This window comes from Rhynchophorus ferrugineus, unplaced genomic scaffold (genome assembly GCF_030347505.1).
Source record: "Rhynchophorus ferrugineus isolate W39M unplaced genomic scaffold, kcgeb_rfMv2 rfM9, whole genome shotgun sequence".
NCBI classification, from domain to species: domain Eukaryota; kingdom Metazoa; phylum Arthropoda; class Insecta; order Coleoptera; family Curculionidae; genus Rhynchophorus; species Rhynchophorus ferrugineus.
In genome coordinates this window covers 25,999,829-26,022,185 of record NW_027472588.1, presented here as the reverse complement: position 1 = coordinate 26,022,185, position 22,357 = coordinate 25,999,829, and the positions used below count along the sequence as shown (strand labels likewise).

Below are 22,357 nucleotides of genomic sequence, written 5' to 3'. Positions count from 1 at the left end.
TTATAGTCCGTTCAATGTGACGTCACCATGATGTCGAATTTATTGTCAATTGCAGTTTATAAATTCGTTTTAAAAGTAAACCGTATTGTTCCTTCTGATTTTATTCTAGTTAAAAAAGAGGTACAATGTTGGCTGATGCCTTCTAATATTTAACCGAATCAGCCTATAATATTCGGCTGGATGTTAAATGACTTCAAAATTCGTCAAAACATTAGTGATAATAATTTAAGGTTAAAAACCGGCAAATCTTGCTTTCCTTGTTTTAATGGATTTTCTCGATAAGATTCTTTTCTCGAACCATGATTTAATGCAATTATTTCAGGGAACTGCGGATTTAGGAATTATTCTCAGAAAACTGTTTTAAATTGTCACTCGGTAAATATAAGTTAAAAGGTTCTAATTGTTCAGAATATATATGAGTATATATGAGGAAATATAGAAAAAAGGCAATAACTATTTTAGATATATTATGGCAAATGCATTTTTGGGAATATCACAAAAAATAGAGGAAATTGGTAGAATTTTTTAACAAAAATGTACATAGGTACTAACGGAAGAAAACAAGGAGAAATATACTCATATCAGGATGACTTGACAAAGAAACGCGTGAATCGAAAAAACTAATAAGGAAACAAGAATCAAACGCAAACAGGTAAATATGTTCTCCAATAAAAATAAAGTTACTTGGATATAAAATTGTTAATTACGTGGATTAGGCCTCCAAAGGATATCACTGTATAAAAAAACACGACTAAAAATCTATATCATAAGTAGTGTGGAAAAAAGTTCAATATAAATATAATAAGAAAACCCGACACTATAATCTCTATTGTTGTTTAATTAATTGTAGTTGAAGAACTTCGATAATATATGCATTAGATATGCTGTAGCGTTAAACTAAATTATATTTGATAGCATTGTTTTTATTTCATTATTTTATTTACATTTGAATTTTGTTATATTCCAAAGCCAAAATAAACTAAAAATAAAAGTTGTTACAACTGCTTCGTTGTGGCTCCCTAAATCTTCATGACGTGGGTTATTTTGTGATTGTGACTATATAAAAATGTATATCATTAATGTTAGCTACAAAAATTATTTCTAGTTAATTAGTAAAATGTATTTGTTTAATTTTTGATATTTGATCATGTGTAAAACGTTAAGTTAAAAAAAGTTAAAATAAATAATAAGTTTACAACGATTAAACTTATACCGTTTTTAATAAAACCACATTAGAGACCACGGTTAGTAGGATGGTTATTACTTTTCGGATTTTATATTGTTACATTAAGAGTTTACAGCTACAATCTCAAACATAAAGGACATTCGAGCCCTGCGGTATTCGAACCCGCGACATTCGCAGCAGTAGGAGGAATGTCTTGCCGCCATAAATATTTGAGCTACTAAGCTGTCTAAAACTATATTTAAGCAACAATATATATTAACTAATTAAAATTGTTTTCAGCTTCCTTTCATATGAGAAGGAATATCAGAATAATGCAAATAAACAAATCTTTAGCAACCAACAAGCTTATATATCATAAATGTTAACGAAACTTTGAATAACTTAGAGAGGAGGCATATTATTAACGGGAGTAAAACTATAAAAGGGCACTGCGAGGCGCTGTTACTTTCTTTTATATTTTAGTGACTATCTTTTATCAAATGGTGTTCACCTGGAGCGGATATAGTAGTAAATGTTAACTCCAAATCAAGATCCTCAACATAAAGTTTGCCAATTGGTCCGTGACCAATTTAAGCAGCAGGGCAGCTTTATACCAATCTCAGTAGGAAGATGTTCTTGTCACCTAGACCACTGCTACTATCAAGTAGGCTTTTTGAGAAATTATTATTTATTTAAAACAACTCGTACTATTTACTTTAATTTTCTATTACACTAAAATATTTAAGACAAAAATACTTAGTTAGATTCATTTAAATAATATTGGAATTAATTATTATTATTATAATATTGTAAGAGATATTCCCATAAATCAATGTTAAAGAGAATAGAAAATAATCCAAAATACAGTTCAAGGAAATGTATTGGTAAATGTTCGAGTTTCTCTCCATGATAAAATGAATAACGTAAATATTAGGTATTTGCCAGACATATAAGAAGCGTGAACACATTTTATGTGGCTGCTATTTGACTTTATTGAATTGTTTTCATGTGGAAATGTTAACTTGAGCTTCTACAACAATTTAAATTACCATAATTTATATATTTATATTATGCGTTTGCATGTGTTCTGATCATTTTTTTTTACTTTTAAAGGAATTTACTGAGAAACATTGATATAATCATATAGATTAATACTTTATCCTTTATTTTCTAGAACTTTTTACAATTTTTCTGGCAATACGGTGATACTGTGTCGAAACAACGATACTTGTTTGACAGCGATCCAATTATCGATTCATTTTCATAGTTCTTCAGCATTTCTAAACCATTCTGCGATCGGACGTCTACATAGGACGAAATAGTAATCAGAAGGGACCACGTACGATGAGTAATCTGCTGGCAACACAGCACGATTTGAGGTGGAATAGTATATCCTTCATACAATTTTCAACGTGTAGCCGAACGTTGTAATGAAAGAGGCGTAATTTTGTGTAATTTTACTCGCTATTGCTGGTCTTATTTTCAATAATGCATCATTTAATTTCATTCGGTAAATTACGCCTTGCACTTTGCTGGCCCTACTATATATACAATAACAATTTATGGCTATGAACATTCGTATGTGGATGGTTCTCCTAGTGTGGTAAAATATGGCATTTTGCGCTTGGAATTTTTGTAGCAGCTTTGCTTTTCAATAATAGTCACAAAATGCCGCAGTAAACTATTCTTTTGTTGTCGAAAAAGTATTGAAATTGTCATGTTGAAACAGGATATGACAGAGCAGCATCACCATAGGTTCATCTGAAAGTGTTTGATGGGCTTCGGAAACAGATTTAGTTAGATAAACAATAAAAGTAACGAATGCTGAAAATGCATATATACACTGGAAAATTGTATATACAAAACTATTATAAACTAACTAATATAAAACTATTATTTGAAGGAGAGAACAGTTAGGTTAGATTTTTTTTAATATAATAAACTATGAGTTTATTTGGACTGGGCCTGAAGTTTAACGTGGGCTCCGAACCACGGTCCTCAGCATTAAGCCTACCGACCGGCGAGTGACCAACTCTACAAATCATCCCAGAAGACATCCGGTCTTACCCAGTCTGGTTACTGACATGACTGGGATGGTTATTCCTTATCGGATTTTCCCCAGCAGGATTCCAATATGCGGCTATCGCAACAATAGGAACTCTCTAGTCGCCTTGACCACTGCGCGCCAACTCAGCCGGCTAATGGTATTTTTAAAATTAAACAAATGACCCAAGTTGTATAAATGATTGAATATTTGATGATGCATCCAAGAACCGGTCCTACCATCAAATCACCAAAACCAATGAGATTAATGTCAATATTAAAATGAACCGAAACGATTCGATATTCGAACTTTCTTGAATGCGATGAGTGTGGCAGATATCGGACCCGAAAGACCGGCAGCGATATGAATAAATAAAAAAGAAACGCGGGTCAACAACACAAAAAATAAAATGGAAATCTACCTGCGAAACGTCGAGATAGGAAAGATAAATAACAAGTAACCGCGATTGTTTATTTGCATTTATTAAATATGTATCCCATTTATTGGACGTCAAGTGATAGTAAGTCTGATAAAACAACTTTTCCGCCTATTCGTTCTTCAACCTGCTTTTTCAATAAAATGTTCTTTCAGGGATAATTAATGACTAAAATTCTTGTTAAAAGCCAGTGTATTAAGAATAGTTTGTAACAGTTAACAGAAAAGTTTATTAAGAACTGTATCTTCCATTGGTAAAATTATATGTTACTATCTAATAAATCTTTGATATGGGTTAAAAAATATCGATATATTGGTTAGCCGATATATTTTTATATTTAGAAAAATAACGATATTTCTTAAACATTATAAAAAATCTTTTAACTAATATTATTTTTAAATCAATTTTAAAGGTTTAGTGCATATTAAATAAAAAATAGAAATGTAAAAAAATATTTTTATATACCAAATTTATAAAGAGGAATCGAATAATAACCATTAAATATTTCTATCGTGTTTCAGTAATATTTGAATTGTTACAGTGTAATAACATAAATTATATAAATACTCGTATAATATATAGATAATATAATACAACAAAAATATCAATTCATATTTATCAACTATATCGCATCCTTTTTTTTACATATTTTAAAGTTTCCTTTTACTATATCAAAACTATGGGTTTATTTGGAGTGGACCTACTATTTAACGTGGGCTTTGAACCATGGTCCTTGCTATTAGGCCTACCGACTTGCGAGTGAACAACTTAGAAATCATCTCAGAAGACATCCAGTCTTACCCGGCCTGGTTACTAGCGTGACTGGGATCATTTTCCTTGTCGAATTTTACACTCTTGTGTAATAATTTTACTTATAGTTAATCAGCAATATTTTTAAATTATTCTTCGTTAGAATATCAATGAAGGAAGTTTTGACATCCGAAATGCTCGAATATCGAAAGATTTCGAGAAAAAGTGAGCAAAAAAGAGCATCATAAAATAGTTGCCAAGGTAACATAAACAGTCAAAATATTTTACTATTAATCAATGAAAATTTTATTCTTTTTGTTATATTACATTAACAAATAATATTGAAGAATAGTGTTCCTAACTGCTGTTAGACTAATGTATATATTATTTATAAACATATTACAAGAAAAACATAAAACCATATATAGCATCAATTCGTCACATTATTTCCAAGGTCCCTTCCTTCCTTCCTTTTTGGCGTAAAAATGGTTCTCCAGAACTTTTTTTTATCAAAAATCAACTCTTATCATTTCGCGTCAACTATATTCACTTAATTTAGCTTTGTTGAATTTTTTTTTCTAAACTCAAAGAATCACAGTGAGGACATTAGGAAGTAAATTAGTATTTTTAGGTCATAATTTAAATATACAGCTTTTTAAAAATTGTTAGTAACATTTATGATTTATCAGAAAGTGTATACAAATATAAATTTTGATGAACGAGAAATCAAATATAGAGATCAAATATTTATCAATATTCATCATCACTTCTGAAAGATGATGGTTTATAATGACAACTTTTTTAAATTGTTAAAGAGAAAAATGATGCTTCAAGAGATGGTCTATTTTATTTGAGAAACACAAAGTTACAAATTAGTTTATAAAAAAATTTTTGATAAAATATATCGATTATAATTTAGTGGTAGATATTAATAAACATGACTATTAGTGTACAGTAGAACACATTCTGGTTTGGACATGTCTGTCAGATGGATGAATCCAGAAGATATATATATTTAGATGAATAATATATAGGAAACTGACATTACCCAAGAACAGAATTATTGCGACTGACCATCAAAAGTGGTGATATTTGGTGAGCATTCGGGGTTGTAACATTAATAGCATCGTATGTATCAAGAGGTAAGTGTTCTCTCCAAGTTACGGATTGATGATGATGATGATACCACTACGACTCTGTTAAATACAATGGATACTACATAAGATAAAGTTAATATAAACAGCGGAAATGTTTAGTATTGCATTTTAATTATCTTTTAGACACATCTGAAGAATATATTTATTTTTCTGATATCAAAACTATTGTGTTGATAACTATATGCAGCCGCAAATTTGAAAGCTGAGCTCCAAAATTTTATGTGCTTATAACCCAATCCAAACTAGACTTTAGATATGGTTTAAGAACAACAATAATTATTAAATATATCATTATAAATCAGTACGAACATTGTGCTGTAGATACTCGTATTTGGTTCTTCATAAGATGATTGATTATATATTAGTTTCGGCAAGGAAGATTAATCAGAAAACACTGCTAGAAAAAAATGTAATGTAATTTAGGTAGTAAAACAATTCCTGAAAATATGTTACTCTATCCCAGAAAATTAAAAATTAAACATTAATAAAAAGACATAACACTAAACTAAACCAATTAAGTCAGATACATTTATTATATTTATTTATATTTTAAAATCACTAACCACTTATAATAATCAAATGTTTAGTAAATTTGGATATTACCTAATTGTGGTTATGAATTCCTGGGAAAAGCTAAGATTTCTTATCTTTAATATATATTTTACATATCTACCAAACAATTGCATCATAATAATTCATTCTAACTAATATTTTACAAATAACGCTAACCATATCATTTCCTCATACTAACCATATAATTACTTAGAATTTCCACTTCCAATATTTCAGCTATTTAAAATGACATAAATTACTAAATTTTTTTTGTTGTAACTGTTACAAATTTTGAAATGAAATTCATAAGTTTTTCAAGAGAATATGACTGGTTTGAATCAAAACAATAATAATGAAATAACAGTTTCAATCAAACATTCTCCAATTTATTGCATAAAAAAGGCTAACGGTTTCCTATTAAAGTTAAATGGTATTGTTTATAAACAAGATTTAGGAATTATATAAACTTACACTTTCTACTCCTTAAAAAAATAAAACAGAGAAAAATATTAATAAATATTAAAATGTTAATTTATGTCATTAGTTTTATTCTTATTATTTTGATATATAAGTGGTTAGTTAATATTCTATGTATTAAATTTGATACGATTTGTTTTATTTTAAAATTAGATCATATTAAATATGATATTTAATAATGCATACATTTTAATAGAGAACTTTAATGATGTTTAATAAATTCCTGACGAATTTAGTTAATATAGATATTAAAGTGACTGCTATAATCTATAGATTATTGAAGTTCGTTTTGAATATAAGCTAAAACCAACCAAATTTTATTATTCTTAAAGTGTTCAATTACATTTCGACAAGAAAAGTCCCGTAAAGTCGTCGATTGCCTGTTGAGACCTACGTTGAATAAATTATGATACCTTTAACTGTTAATGCATAGAGGTCAAATATTTATTTAACTATGGATATTAACATGATATCTATTTATATTGTTCAGTGTTGGTAGTTTGATTTTAAACATAATTTCATAATGTTGTTCATACTTCTTCAACTTGAAGAACACTACAGATATATGTTAATGTTGATTTAAGTGAAACAAGCGTGACAGGTAGTTTGAAAAATTTAAGAACAATGAAATTGGTATCCAAGACAAAAATTGTAGTGGAAGGTCGAAAATGATGCTAAGTATATTGATCAGCAACATTTATTTGTGAAAATGCACTACCATTATAAATAAGGTACAACCTATAATTACAACTAATAATTTTTAACAACCTAACCTAACTGTGATTTCGATGATTTTGGCACTTCTCTATATATAATAATAGTTTTATATTTATTTCTATTGAGTTATTCATTGTGTACAGACTCTAACCATGAAATGGTTAAAATTATGTTTTCGACAGTTTTGTTATTTGATTAACAAAAATTTGCTACCAAAGCCCATTAACTCTTTTATGAAGTTATAGGGATATTGCTCGGTCATATACCAATGGTTTTGGTTTCAACGATAGTGGTAAATGCTAACATTGATGGGAAGGAAAAATAATAGTTTGGAAGACCATAAAAACTCGACGATAATGAATTGGCAATACTTGAATTTATTAAAGAGCTTTCAGGCGGCTGAGATAGATGAATCAAATGTTTACAGATGTATACACGAGAATAATAAAAAATGAGAAACCGTTGTTACCAAAAATTAAATGTCAAACCGTTTCAAGAAGCAAAAATCTCAAGCGGGTAAAAATTCATGAGTTTGTTCTGGAGTGGCATCCACATCAGTACCAAATATTCATGGTCATACAGTCTTGCTGTGCATATTGTGGGATCAGCAAGAGTGGTGTATTACAAGCTGTTAAAACTCAGTGAAAATATTCGTGCAGATGTCTATTTAAATGATGAATTGTTGTGAAAAAGATCAGCAATAGTGAATAATAGATGCAAAGTTGGCACGATATGGCCATGTTGCTAGAAAGATGGGAAAAATTAAAGAAAATGATGAAAATATTTTTATTTATATATATTTACCAATTTTCTTCAATAAATAGCTCTTAAAGTCAAAAAAATATTAAAGTATGCGATCACCTAATATATGAAAACCACCAATAGGAGAAATCGTTATAAACTGGAAGTGATATGTTTAGTAAAATATTAATGACTGTTGTTGTAGAGTGATTTCGCAACAAAATAATGTATGGTCATATCGTCAGATTGCGTTGACGTCTATACGGAAATGATTACATGGAACTCCACTTCTTCCGGTCAATGATTCAAGGCTTAAAGAAATCCTAGAAATCCTTTAAAAACTTTAGTTAATTGAGAAAGCTACTAATAATGAATTCAAAGTCGTTGTAATAATAAAACGTAAAATAACAATATGCAGTCAAAGAGAAGAATTACAAAAAATTGTTCCTCTCTAAGAATCATAAAATCCTTTATATATTTTCAGAAATGTACAACTAATTATACATTGTATGCCAGGCTTCTTTGTGAATTTGCTCTGTTCGCATATATAATAAATATATGAGGAAGACGAAGAGAAAGAAATATCGAAGGACGTTTAGTTGTTTATATAAAATCTGGTTACGGAAATAAAAGAAGGTTATTATTTAAGTAAATTGTCGTCACGTATTAACCCTTCTACCACTGTTCTTGTCACAACTAATTTTTATGGTTCTCAGCAGTTACAGATGTTTTGAAAACTTTTTTAACCACCCGTATATGTTTTCATCAAATGTTTGACAACTGCTTATATAATAAACTTTCCTTTTTATCTGAATACTGTTGGATAGTAGTATCACTATACCATTTAACAAACCGCCACTTCTGTCTCTTAAGCAAAATAATTAACATTATTATTATTAATTACATCTTTATAAAATAAAAAAAAAATTAGTTATAGACACATTTTTAAAATTAAATAAAGTCCTTAATATATAGAATAACATTAACGTACTACATTTTGACACTATACATTTTAATTTGAAATATCAATAAAAAAGTGTATAAAGTTACGAAAAATTTACTTTTCTAATATATATGGCATAATTTCCTGTGACATTTTCTACATATATAATTCTAAAGATTCTAACATTTTAACTTACATAAAATTAACTAATATAATCGAAAACATTTATATTAGAATGGGGCAATATCAGTTTAAAATTTTCAGTCTATTTTCTGGAATAAATTAATTTCACATGATTAATTTATTCAATATGTATCTATTATAATCCATACATTGGAAAATAATAATAATCTTGAAATGAAATGTAAACGGGCTATTTGTTTCTCCAATTATTGTCATTTCCCGTCCAGTAATTCTTCTTAGATGGGTATAGCAATGCATGATGTAACAAGGGATTTATATCAATTTTCAGTATAGAAAATAGTTGTTAAATTCGATTTTTAAGATTTTATTACGTTAGTAGTAGACTTTAAAGCTTACTTTACAATTTATATTTACTAAATCGGCGAAAAATGATGCTAGCGAAGTAGTTCTCTTGAAAGTCCGACGGAGCTAAATTAGGAAAATATGGTTATAGCAAAATTATCTTCAACTTTATATAATAAAGTTGCTAAGAACTAATACTATGTGATTACTAATATTATATCTTCAGGAAACTCATGGAAAAAACCCGAAAAATATAATTTGTTTACAGTCCGACAGGTCCCACGGAATGAATTCTTGAATAGGTATTGTATAGCAATAAGGAAGATATTCTACCAAGTAAAAAAACAATTTAAAAGTCCCCGGCCTGACACATAGATGGCGCTACTAGAATTAAATCCATATGTTTTTTTAGTTAGCTCTAGCTTGAAATTATTAAAATTAAAAAAAAATGATTTCTTGAAAAATTAATTTCGCGTGTTGATAAAATATTGTTTTTTGAAGGAAAAAAATACAGTTGAAGCAAAAACTTGGCTTGATGCCGGGTTTTCGGATATTGCCCCAGGAAAATCAACCATCAAGGATTGGTATACTAAGTTTAGACGTGGTGAAATGAGCAACGAAGACGGTGAACGCAGTGGACGGCCAAAAGAGGTTGTTACCGACAAAAACATTTAAAAAATCCACAAAATGATTTTAAATGACCGTAAATTGAAATTGAATAAAATAGCAGACACTCTAAAGATATCAACCGAACCTGTACATCATTTCGTTCACGAATATTTGGGTATGAGAAAGCTATGTGCAAAGTGGGTGCCGGGCGAGATCACTTTTGACCAAAAAAAAAAACGACGAGTTGATGATGCAACGAATTAATGTTTGAAGATGATCAAGCGTAATAAACCCGATTATTAGCGTCAATATGTGACAATGGATGAAACATGACTGCATCATTTCACTCCGACGTCCAATCGACAGTAATCTGAGTGGCCCCATTTGAAGAAAAAGAAAGTGCTGCACCGTGTCACAAGTCAGTGAAAACGTTGGCAAAAATCCATGAATTGGGCTTCGTATTGCGTGCTCATTCACGGTATTCTCCTGATCTGTTCCCCAGCGACTATTTCCTGTTCTCAGGTTCCAAAAGAATGCTGGCTGGGAAGAAATGTTCGTTGAATGAAGAGGTGATCGCCCAAACTAAGGCCTATTTTGAAGCAAAGGAAAAATCGTACTACAATAATAGTGTCGAAAAGTTGGAGGGTTGCTATAATCAGTGTATCACCCTTGAAGGGAATTATTTCGTATAAAGAAGCAATTTTTGCCAAAAAAAAATGCGTCTTACTATGGTAGGCCGGGGACTTTTCAATTGATCTGTTAATTATAGTCAATTAGATATATTTGAATATTATATCTACTAAGTTGTGTATTAATTTTAAGGGATTCCTTAATGAAGAGTAAAATAAATGAAATATATTAAATTGGAACACTATTTATTTGTACTTTTACTGTTTATCACGGGTTCCTTTTGAGCTACTACTTGAGGAACTATTGTCTTTATGACGTTTTTACAAAATTAACTAATACTGAAGAATCACAGCATTATTACTGAAATATTCTGTAGCAAATATAAGGATCAGATAAGTTGTGACAAACCATAGGTATTTTGGCGTGGAGAAACTTTACCTTAACAATATATGTATGGAAGTCAGGAAATAACGCGAATCTAATTTTGTTTGATGTTATAATGATAATATTCTGACAAGAAATCTAGTTATAAAGAGTAAAGAATGCATATAAAAGTAGTTTCAAATAATTGAAACTACTTTTAAATCTCACAACGTACGTCTTTTAAATAACTTCTCTATACTATTTTCTTGAGGAATTTTTATTTCTATGATATATATATATATATATATATATATATATATATATATATATATATATATATACATATATTTATATATAGTAATAATTATGTTATATAATGGTATAAGGATATAATGATATTATTAAAAAGCATTTTACAAAGTTTCTTGAAATAATTTTGAAGCAGCTTCCCATATTTCTAATACTTTCTAATAATTAAACATAACTTGATTTCTGAAAATACTGAATATTTTCCAAGTAAATATCGTTTGTTGTTTACTTAATTTGATGGGTTAATTTTTAAAAAAATAAGTATGAAAATGAGTAATGAACGCATATAACAATAGTTTGATGTAATTGAATTTGTTTATAAATATCGTCTTAATTTTTGTGCTTCTTGAAATGTAAATTCCTCTAAAGATAATTATTAAGTGATAAAGAGCTCACAAATATTTAAATACGCATGTTTTCTTTTTTAATATTGTTTGTAGTTTTGATTATACTAAAGAATATAATAGTATTATTAATTACATAGGTATTTCGTGTATTGTGTATAAACTGAGGTGACATAAACACATTATAATTACCTGTTATTACTAATGAGAAATTTACATCGTTTCTAAAATAAATTCAAGACAGCTTTCGATATTTTCAATAATGATTATATAGACATAACTTGATTTCGGAAAATCCTGAATACCTAGGAAGTAAACACCATCTATTTTTAAATTAATTTAATGAGGTATAATTAGGAAACTTTATTTTTATGATATTGTACAATTTATAAGTGCTTGTCGATAATGTTTTAAATATACAATAATAATGATCAGATATATAATAACTTGTAACAAACCCAGGTGTTTGTAAAAACTTTACCTTAATATGGTAATATTTTATGGATGTCAGATGATACCGCGAAGGTAGTTCTGAAGTTAATTTTCGTTAGAATAATAATATTCACATTTGACTGGAACTGGTTATAAAAATCTTCGAATTTCTTGCGCTAATTTTTTAATTCCTATCTTGTATATATTAATCGGCTTAGCAATATTTTTATCCCCCACGATTAAAACCTATACGGAGAAATAACTTATAGGCCTAAAATGTGTGTATAATAAGCATTACAAATAAGTAAATTCCAAGAAAACGAAATACGCTTAAATCAAGCAACCAGGAATATCAGATCGGGGACACAAAATAGATAAATAAATAATTTTAAACCCTTTCTTCATTAGACCTGGACGACGTGCCAAGAGTTACGATAAACTTGGATAAAAAACGATTAACAATAGTCTGATTATGTAACACATTGAATTTTAGCTCTTAGGGAAAACAAATTGATGTGTCCGCTTTATCTGAAAGTATATCCAACTGTAGAAAACAGGACATATGCGAAAATTTCATTTTAGCATAGATTAACAACATTCCAGAGTAACAAATATAGTGTGTTTACAACGTGTTTAGAGTTTCGCAGGCAGAATTTTTTTTTGGTGAACACAGAATAGCCAAAACAACTTGTTCTTGCTTAAAAAATGGTAGTATCTGATGGAATGGTTCTGGAGATATCGAGGTAATTGTAAAATATATTGAGATTTTTCTGTAAATTTTATTGGTATTAACTTTTAATCCATGTCAGGTTTTATTAATAAAGCATTTCGTAACAAAGCAATATTGCAGCAAAAATTGAAAATTGCAGGTAATATACAATAACAATAAGGAGTTAAAATTAATGTTGTAAACAATTTTAACAATTACAAAACAGATTCATAGAATTGTAATTCTTTATTTGTTAGGGAGTTGAATTTTACGGTGTTTAGCGATTAATACATGTAACTATATGACATTTTATTCTTTAATTTACTTACATTATCGTTTTGAAAAGTTAATAGGTCAATTAATTATTGTTAATACATTTCCTTAATAAACATCTTTAAATTGTAAAACATAAAGTGTCCAATTATGTTCGTTATTGTTCCGATATATATATATATATATATATATATATATATATATATATATATATATATATATATATATATATATATATATATATATATGTGTGTGTTAAGGTTAAATATTTTCAAAATTTGTTTACTCATATATTCGCTAACAATAATAATATACATGTATGCTCTGATTCAAGGAATTTTAGCTAATATATTAATTAAATTGAAATGACTTTGCAGTCACTTTAACTCTTTTAACCTTTTATTGGTCGTTCATCAATCAATAAGCTAATAGATCATCATTAATGCTTATACATATCCTTCCTATATTATAACTTTGTAAACTATGAAAAAAGTAATTAATTTTTCTTATTTAAAAATGCATTCATATATTAATATTTAATTAATATATATATATATATATATATATATATATATATATATATATATATATATATATATATATATTGATATTGTACTGAAAATATTGTCAAAATAAGTTTTAGTGACATATTATTTTATAATTATTCTATTTGGTCGAAGAGGTGAATGACAGAAACAAATAAATGTGGTGAAATTTCGACCATTGGGCGATCACTAGTAAAGGTAAATAATTGAAGGAGCTCACAAATATGTATATAAAAATATAAATATATTTAAATGTATATAGTAATAATTATGATGTTCAAATAGATGAGTGTATTGTTAATTATAGAATAATTTAATGTATTGTTTATAGACTTTGGTGACTTAAGCAAATTATAATTACCTGATATTCCTCATGATATTCATTTTTAATAACCTGATATTGAAAAATAGTGACTATAATTCAAGTCTATTTTACTTTAATGAGTTATAATTAGGATATTTTATTATAACAATGTTGAACAATTTATAGGTGATTGATCGATATTGTTGCATATATTTCTATTGATATTTGAAACAGAAACTTTCCTAAATTGTAAGGAAGCAACGTTAAAGAGACAATCTAAAAATGACCGTTCTGTATTGCAGTATAACTATTCGTCCGATAACAAAAGCAAATTTCTTTTTATTATGCCCATTATGTTATCAAGATCAATTCATACGACGGTTTCATTGTCGAACATAAAAACGGCGTGGATTTTAGTGGGAAAACGTTCGGTTTATTTCGCCGGGAGGAAACGCGGACGGGGTTACCTGTAAATTTCAGAGCATCGTTATCCAGCGTGGACCAGAGCGAGAAGAAATGATTCACCGAGTGGTTGGTGGCCAGCTGATCGGTTACGCCGGCTGGAAGGATGGCGCGAACGACGGCCAAAGAACACGCGACGATCAGGACGCCGAAAACGGGTAGCTGGGGCGGCCGCACCATGGTTGATGTCGAGACGGTCGCGCGTATACGACTGACTGACCGATCGAGGCAGAAGAGCAAGCCGCGCGCGATCCGTCGTCGCCGAGCAGCGGCTGACAAAGTTGCGCCAAGCGGTGAGAGAGGATCGATCGCCAGTCGCACACCTTCGGCGGTCGTGTCGGCTGCAGTCCTGCTGCGACTACGGAACACATCAACTACAACTTGCAACAACCACTATTCTCTTCGGTTTTTGTCAGCAATAGTTAGCTTACATTTGACATTAGTTTCACCAAATGTACTTTATATAAAAAGATAGATAAGAACGAAATTGATAATGTGCAGTTTTCTAGAAAAGACATTTTCATTCAAAGACATTCTAGGCTTTGAGGCGACACAATCATTGACATATTTACACGTTTTAAACTGTTGTTTTATAATCATTAGCAAACGATGGCCGTTACATTTACTCGTCAACCATTATGCTGCACTTGATGCCTCCAGGGCTTATATTTACTTATACTTATACGCATATTTTTTAACAAAATTCATTCCCGTTGACAATTGGCCGCAACCATTCTGGTTTTGAATAACGTTAGTCTCCTGTCTCCTCTGTTGATGTCTTCGTCTTCCATTTAAAAGTCGAATTCGCTATTGTAATAGGTGGGAAATTCATTACATGTCAACACCATTGAAATCTGTGTGTTTGTTCTGATTTATGCCAGAATTTAGCACTTTGTAGTTTAGAATGTTATCGGGAATTTGAACCATCAGATCAGAGAAGTTATCTTGGGGAGCATTTGGCGGGATTTCCTGCGGAGATTTAGCCTGAAGTGGGCGTCCACCAGTTAGTGACACTCACCCGAGGGGAGATTTTTTTGGCCTGAAACCGGTAACAGGACTCCTGTTACGGTTAGCTAGTCATTGAAATCCACAGGAAAGGCGAGTTGAGCTCGTAGGTTGTGCGATGGCTGTCTCTGTGCTACTCACTAAACCCCACTGATCCTCACTGATACTTCTTACTTAATATCTACATAATACTTCTAAAAAGGATGCCCGTGACTGGTAACCCCGTTAAGAGACACGAGTGTCCTTATCACACCGTAGATCTCGCGAACCCAGAGCTAATAGCTCAACGGATAAGAGCACGGCGATTCAGAATAAGAGCACGACGGGGTTGTGTCAGCTGCGATAGAATAAAGCCACGAAGGGTGAGAAAATATTATCCGAGAGACGAAGAGTGGAAGAATATCTTGAGTAGAGACGACAGCAAAAAACATATACATCCATGCCTATACAAGTTTCTATTAGCTGGAACCGCATATTCGTACTTATTCTAGTCTAGCCTGAGCGTTTTCACAACTACACGTCCTTTTCTATGTGCGTCTTATTGTTTACTACAGTTGTGGTTAGAAGTCATTTTTAGGTTAATTTTATATTTACATTTTGTTGAAGTAATATAATTAGTTCATAGGCAAATAATGCGAAAATAAATGTATACGGTATGAATTATTAGTAAAATATTATATTTCAGCACTAATTTTGTAGATTGTTATGGAACAAAGGATATATTTTTATCTTAAATAATATGCAAACAGAACTTATTTAAAGATTTTAATAAAGGTAAGAATGAAATATGGTCATATTTGTATACCTTTTCTGTCTATTTGTTATTATACTTATATTTTTCTGCTTTTACAGATATTTCAAAAGAAGAGAAAAGCTAAATGTTTAAATGAAGTATCATGAATTTTCAGCATAGTGTAAATATAAAGTGTACTTAATTGAAAGTGGTTGGGATAAATTGATAACATATGACTTGAAGCTATGTAATTTATTATTTCTTTCGGTTTATATAACTCCTCGGAGCATCTGCTCCTATTTATCTAAATAATGTCGAAATATTACATCATTTAACAAATTTTATTGCAATAAATGAAATAAAATAAATAAAGAAAATGTAATCTAAGCAATACACATTTAGACACACACACAAACTATATAAATAATAAGCACTAAATTATTATAATTGTATAATTTATAAGCACCACCTCTATGTCATTAACAATTTCGATTTCAGATTCTTGATTGACTGAGTTCAATTAATCTGTAGATACATTGTCTATTCTGTTGTCAATGTCATTTTCTTTATTTGCTCCTACTGCTTCTCACTGTGTATTTTTGGTATGATCTTCTAATTCGTTGTCTTGCAATTTAATCAGTGTCCTATCTCCCCGAGCACTAACTGCATTATCTGTAAAAGAATTAGTGCCCATTATCTTTTCATTCATATATACCAAATGCACATGCTTGCACAGATCATTCTTTACCTTTACTCTGCACAGCTACAGGTATACCTATACACACAAATCTTACACACTTTACAATACAAAGTTTTACGACTATTCTCACAGATTTAATTGATATTTACATTGTATATTTTGTTGTAATATTTGACTTCAAATTTTTCTGAATTTTGTTGAACTGTATGTATTTTATACTTATTTTTTGTACGTTCTGCTCTCTTATGGACACTAACAATTACACGATCCTGATAGATAGTAGCGTTTGGTCTTTCAATGTTCGAAATCCTTTTCCAAATTATTAAATCTACCAGATCATCTAACGAATATAATAGTTTTTATTACACGGCACGTTCGAGTTAATCAGGCCTATTGATCTTCGGAATTGGTTTGGACTCCAGGAGAATGTCCTAATATCTCTTCTAGTCAGTTATATTCATTAATTTGTTTATTCATTAATTTGCGGTAGTCTCCGAGGCCATGGTCCGATGGTAACTCGGCGATGACTTACTTGCACATCGATTAGACGATTAGCATTTTGAAGTATAGAGAAGACCAGTGTACGAGGTACACCCTGTTATTCGACGGCGGGATGGCATATCCCGTATGCCATCATGCAATAATGAGTATATCCTACAATAATGAGCGTTGAAGTCTCCTCCGGTAATTTCTGATATTGGATAGTCAAAGAGGAACTTTAACACTGAGAGAGTCATGTGTAAAGCATTTCCTATACAAAGTGGTGACCACAACATGACGGTCATGAGTTTTAACCTGGATACAGGTGGATTCTATGTTTGGGGACAAAAAAATTCGAGAGAGGAGGTTGTGTTGAATTATTTTCTTGACTAGAATATCGGTTCCGCCATCTTGAGAAGGAACATGGTAATTCCTGTATACCGAGTAACAGTGAAGTCGTCAAACAAACTGAAGACGATTTTGGACGGATCTATTTTTAAGTCAAGATATTTCGAGTTGGGATATTATATATTATACGTCAGATTACAAGACTCGTGTGTCAATCTCAAGTGATCAAGTCCCGGTCCCATACAGAAAATTATAGATTGGTTACATTTCAGCCGTAGATGCCGGTTTATTTTACTATTTTATTGGTCCTTTGAAATACAGAGATTATGATATTTACTTTATCTGGCTGCAGCTGAGATTTACTCTAGCAGGCGATCTCTTTTTACTTTGGTCTTTACATCATAAACCTTCTCAGATCCAACGTTCCAAGCTTCAATATCTGTTTCGATGAATATCATATCGGTGAAGAAATTTGTCACAACATATTGACACTATGTCTTTTTTATGAATAATCGCATAAATTGGCACTCGCATTCGGTTAACTGAACCATCTTAAAACGTTTAATTTTTCGGAGAACATGTTCAATGATAATTGATTGCGCCATTGTCCAGTAAAGGGTTTTTTCCATTGTATTCCCAAACATTAGAGAGACATCTCCTTGGCGAACGCCGGCTCGGATCTGAACTGAATATGGCAAATCATTTTGCACTTACACATAGTTAATGGAACTATTCTAAGATGCCTGAAGAAGTTTAATAATATTAATTTTAAAAGAGGTCTCTGAAAGTCACTTGGATTAGTCTTTTGCTCAGAAGCCTACCACAATTTTTCAGTTTATGTACTATAAAATTTCTACAGTGGCGGGATTATAGTTTTATAATACAAGTGGAAAAATTCATTCGTAATTAAAAGTTAATGTTATGAATAAACTATTTTGTTTTGAAAAGTGAAAAGAGTGTCAAAATGTCCTCATTGAGATAAATAATGGTATGAAAAGGTCTCCTACATTATTTATTTCATAATTAGTGTAACTTGTAAGTAGAAAGAAGTAAAGTAGGTGACGTAATAGGGCACAAGGTTAATTTGTGCTTGTACATAATAATATGTTGTAATTATAATCGTATAAATACGCATCGTTGTTGTGAAATATATGAATTATTTCTTCAAAATATAATAAATCTTGGATTTTGGAACAGCCATCATTTCTAGAATCAATGTGACAGTCTGAGAGTTCCTAGTCTTTAATATTAATCTTAGCTTTTAATATTAATCAAAGCCAGCGAGGATTATGTTCAATCCTTCTATTGACATTTTGTGAATTCGATGGTGCGTAAAAGTTTTTCATAATAAATATCATATATTTTTTAGCTTATTGAGAACATGTATTAATATTTTCTGTCTGGTGTATTCATTGAATAACGAAAATATGGAATACATCGAAATGTCAGTTGCAGCGTTTGAGGATGATATGTTGTAATAACTGAAATTTTAATAATCTTAAAATCAGAAAGTCGTGGTGATGGAAGAGCCAGAAATAATAAACATCCAAATTGAGGAAGAGGATGGAATAGGGCAAGTAAACAAATTTAAATATTTGGGCATAGAATAATTAATAAAAACCAAAAAACGAAAAACCAGGAATGTATACTTATCTATAAATAGTAGATTCATTAACAAAAATGAAGTATCAAGCAATATAGAGGTGCATAAAGCAATCTACTGGGTATTATTAGGGAGGGATAAAAACAAGATCTAAACAGTAGAACAAAATTGACAAAAACTTGACAACTCATTTGATTGGGACAATTGGAACGTATATATGTAATCATACGGCCATTATCACAGTATTTCAGTAATTTAAGCAGTTGTATTTATCATCTTGCGATTTACAGGGAACCTCTTCTATAAATAATAAGCTTAGCGAACATTTTGCCTTAATTTTTGAAGAAAATGAGTGAAATTTAGCAAAGTTAAAGCTTATATCGAGGTTATATCGACGCGTAATTTTTAAAACAAAAAAAATTTTGAATAGGAAAACAAATTCCTTTATTTTACATTTGAAAAGATAATAAAACGGATTGTGTGTGTGTGTGTGTGTGTTAAAATATCATTAAATGAAATTATTTAATTTTAAGTAATGTTACTTAAGATTGAGTTATTTTTTGTTATTTCAGTACTGCTGGATCTATTAAACACTTATTTCAAGTTTGGATAGATAGCGATAAAAATATATCTGACTACATTTTATTGTTTGAACTTTGTATAAATTATTTTGATTATTTACTTTATGTTATACACCCAAGTTTTACCCCAAAAGTTATACACCCAAAACCAATAGCAAATCTAATGATTGTATTTAAAATATTATGAGTAATTTAAACATATCATTGACATTGAAAAATTGACTACTGAAACTTAATGGAAATTAGATTTAATTAAATGCCATTTAAAAAAGTTTAGTGAGTATTAGTTCTTGAGATGGTTATTTCAATGTGTTTTAATATATAGAGATATTTATTATTTTCATCAATGTTATATATCAAATAAATATGTAATCTTATACTGCGTAATGAAAATATTGCGTATTGTCATATCCCTTTCCTCTATCATGAGAAAAACTACTATTTAAACATATTTATAATTATATTAAAGAACTGCTTGATATTCGTATCATATAGGATGTATTCTTAAGGGTAATATCTAATATTATTAAGCAATATCTAATATTCAGTTGATCAAAAATGTTCGGAATTTTTAATATAAGTTTAAATTAAAAAGTTTTTGTTTTATTTATATCGTTGCATCAAAAATTGGTTCATACAGGGTATAGATAAAACTCTATCCTGTTGCATATTGGCAAAACTGCAAGGGCGTTTAAATAATGTGACGCATATATATTTTTCAGTTAAATATCAAGTCTAGAACATTATACTTCAGTATACTAAACGCTTTTTTCTGCGACGATTCAAACAACCTTTTTGCGAATGGTGTAATCTCCCAGTCCTGGAAAGTGGACAATCAAAGAAGGGAGTTACTGTAGACACTCTTTCTTTCCATATATCCGAACAGTGGTTCCTTGTATATCTATTCCGACATGTATTTTTTTTTATAGTAATTCTTTGTCACACCCCATAAAAATTCGATTTGATTAAATATGCAGTGATAGTAAGGAAGACGTAACAGTCTGTTGTTCAGCATAGTATTGTATATTTTTTCAGGCTTATTTCTAAAAAAGTAAATTACTTAAAACGCAATTATGCATTTCATGTATATTTACCGAGTAAAAATTTAAATTTTTTCACTCTTTAACCTAGTATCTTCAAAACTTAATGTATGTTTTTCAAGTCATTCCTTAATTACAGCGTTTTTTTAACCAACAACTTGTTGGGATCTTTATTACTATGGTATGATGTATTGACCATAACAATAACTGGTAGTTTCTTCTAGCTTTTTAATAGCTGATTTTCAAAACCAAAGTGAAAAACTTATAGTTCATTTCTCTATATCTGTTGTTTTTATATTATTTAAATGAGCATCTTATCAAGAGTGGCCTAATGTTTCATTTTGAAATATTTGTGTCTATACACAAATTGAAATAACAACTGGTTCAAGTTATTGATTCGAGACATAATCTGGACTGGCTATTTATTAGTTTCGGTATTTTTATCAGAGTAATAAACATTAAGCAGTGATTTGAAATTTATCAAAACAGGCAAAGCGCTAAAATAACATTTGCCGTTGTATAACCACTTACTGGCACCAGTGTTTTCAATAATATTGCAGATATTTGACAACTATACCAATTTTATAGGCGGATTCGTTTACATGTTTGGATTAGATAGCATAGTATCTGTTCTTAACTGGAGTAAAATTAGAAGGAATAAATTTTCTGATAATAAAACGAATTTACAAACTGCGATAGGGAATGCAGTATACATCGTGATAACGTGAGTTCACTGTTATTTTAGATAGACAATATATACGTTTTTTCAATGAACGTAGGATGATGTTGACATGGAATAAAACAAGCTCTGAGTAACGTATTCTCGAAATCCGTTTTTTATTATATAAAAGGCCAATGTTTAGCTGTGTGTGTTTTAAATAAATATAAGATTTAGAGGTTAGAGAGTACATATTTGATTGTTCGACGACCAACGAATTCACGACTACTACTGGTATGTATTTGAAGTTTAAATCCTTTATTATTAAGCAGGGATAAACTCTTCTTCTGATTTTTACATTCGTCACCTATCTTTGTAAGTATCAACAAGTTATTAATATTGAGAATCCTGTTTTAGAGCGCATGCTAAACAGTGGATATAATTGAGATAAATCTTAGTCGATGAAAAGCGGTTCTAAAATATTATTAGAAAATTAACATATGATGTTTTATATTATTTATTACGTTGAAACAAATTATTATGAAACTGTTATCAGCAACACTACGCGGTGTTTTGCCACAGGCAGATTCTTAATTGCCTTCGACTTCTAAAATTCTATAAGACTAATTATCTGAAGACGCTTTAAATTAACAATTCGTAGCTGTCGGATGCACGCTTACTTTGAGAATGTTTGCTTCGCTTTGTGTATCAAGTCGTATTTTCAACGTTATTCATTCAACGGCGTTTAAAAAATACATTTT

General features: G+C 30.0%; 1 protein-coding gene across 1 annotated transcript in view; it reads right to left on the bottom strand.

Annotated features, from left to right (window-relative positions):
• Positions 1 to 15,375, bottom strand: part of LOC143203160 (uncharacterized) — a 164,033-nt gene extending 148,658 nt beyond the window's left edge. Inside the window, exons 1-3 of the mRNA XM_076415296.1 lie at positions 15,284 to 15,375; positions 15,122 to 15,232; positions 14,454 to 14,806 (exon numbers count right to left, since the gene is read on the bottom strand). Of these exons, the coding sequence (XP_076271411.1) occupies positions 14,454 to 14,806; positions 15,122 to 15,232; positions 15,284 to 15,375 (556 nt within the window). The remainder of the gene's footprint in view (positions 1 to 14,453; positions 14,807 to 15,121; positions 15,233 to 15,283) is intronic.
• Positions 15,376 to 22,357: the final 6,982 nt, after the last annotated feature.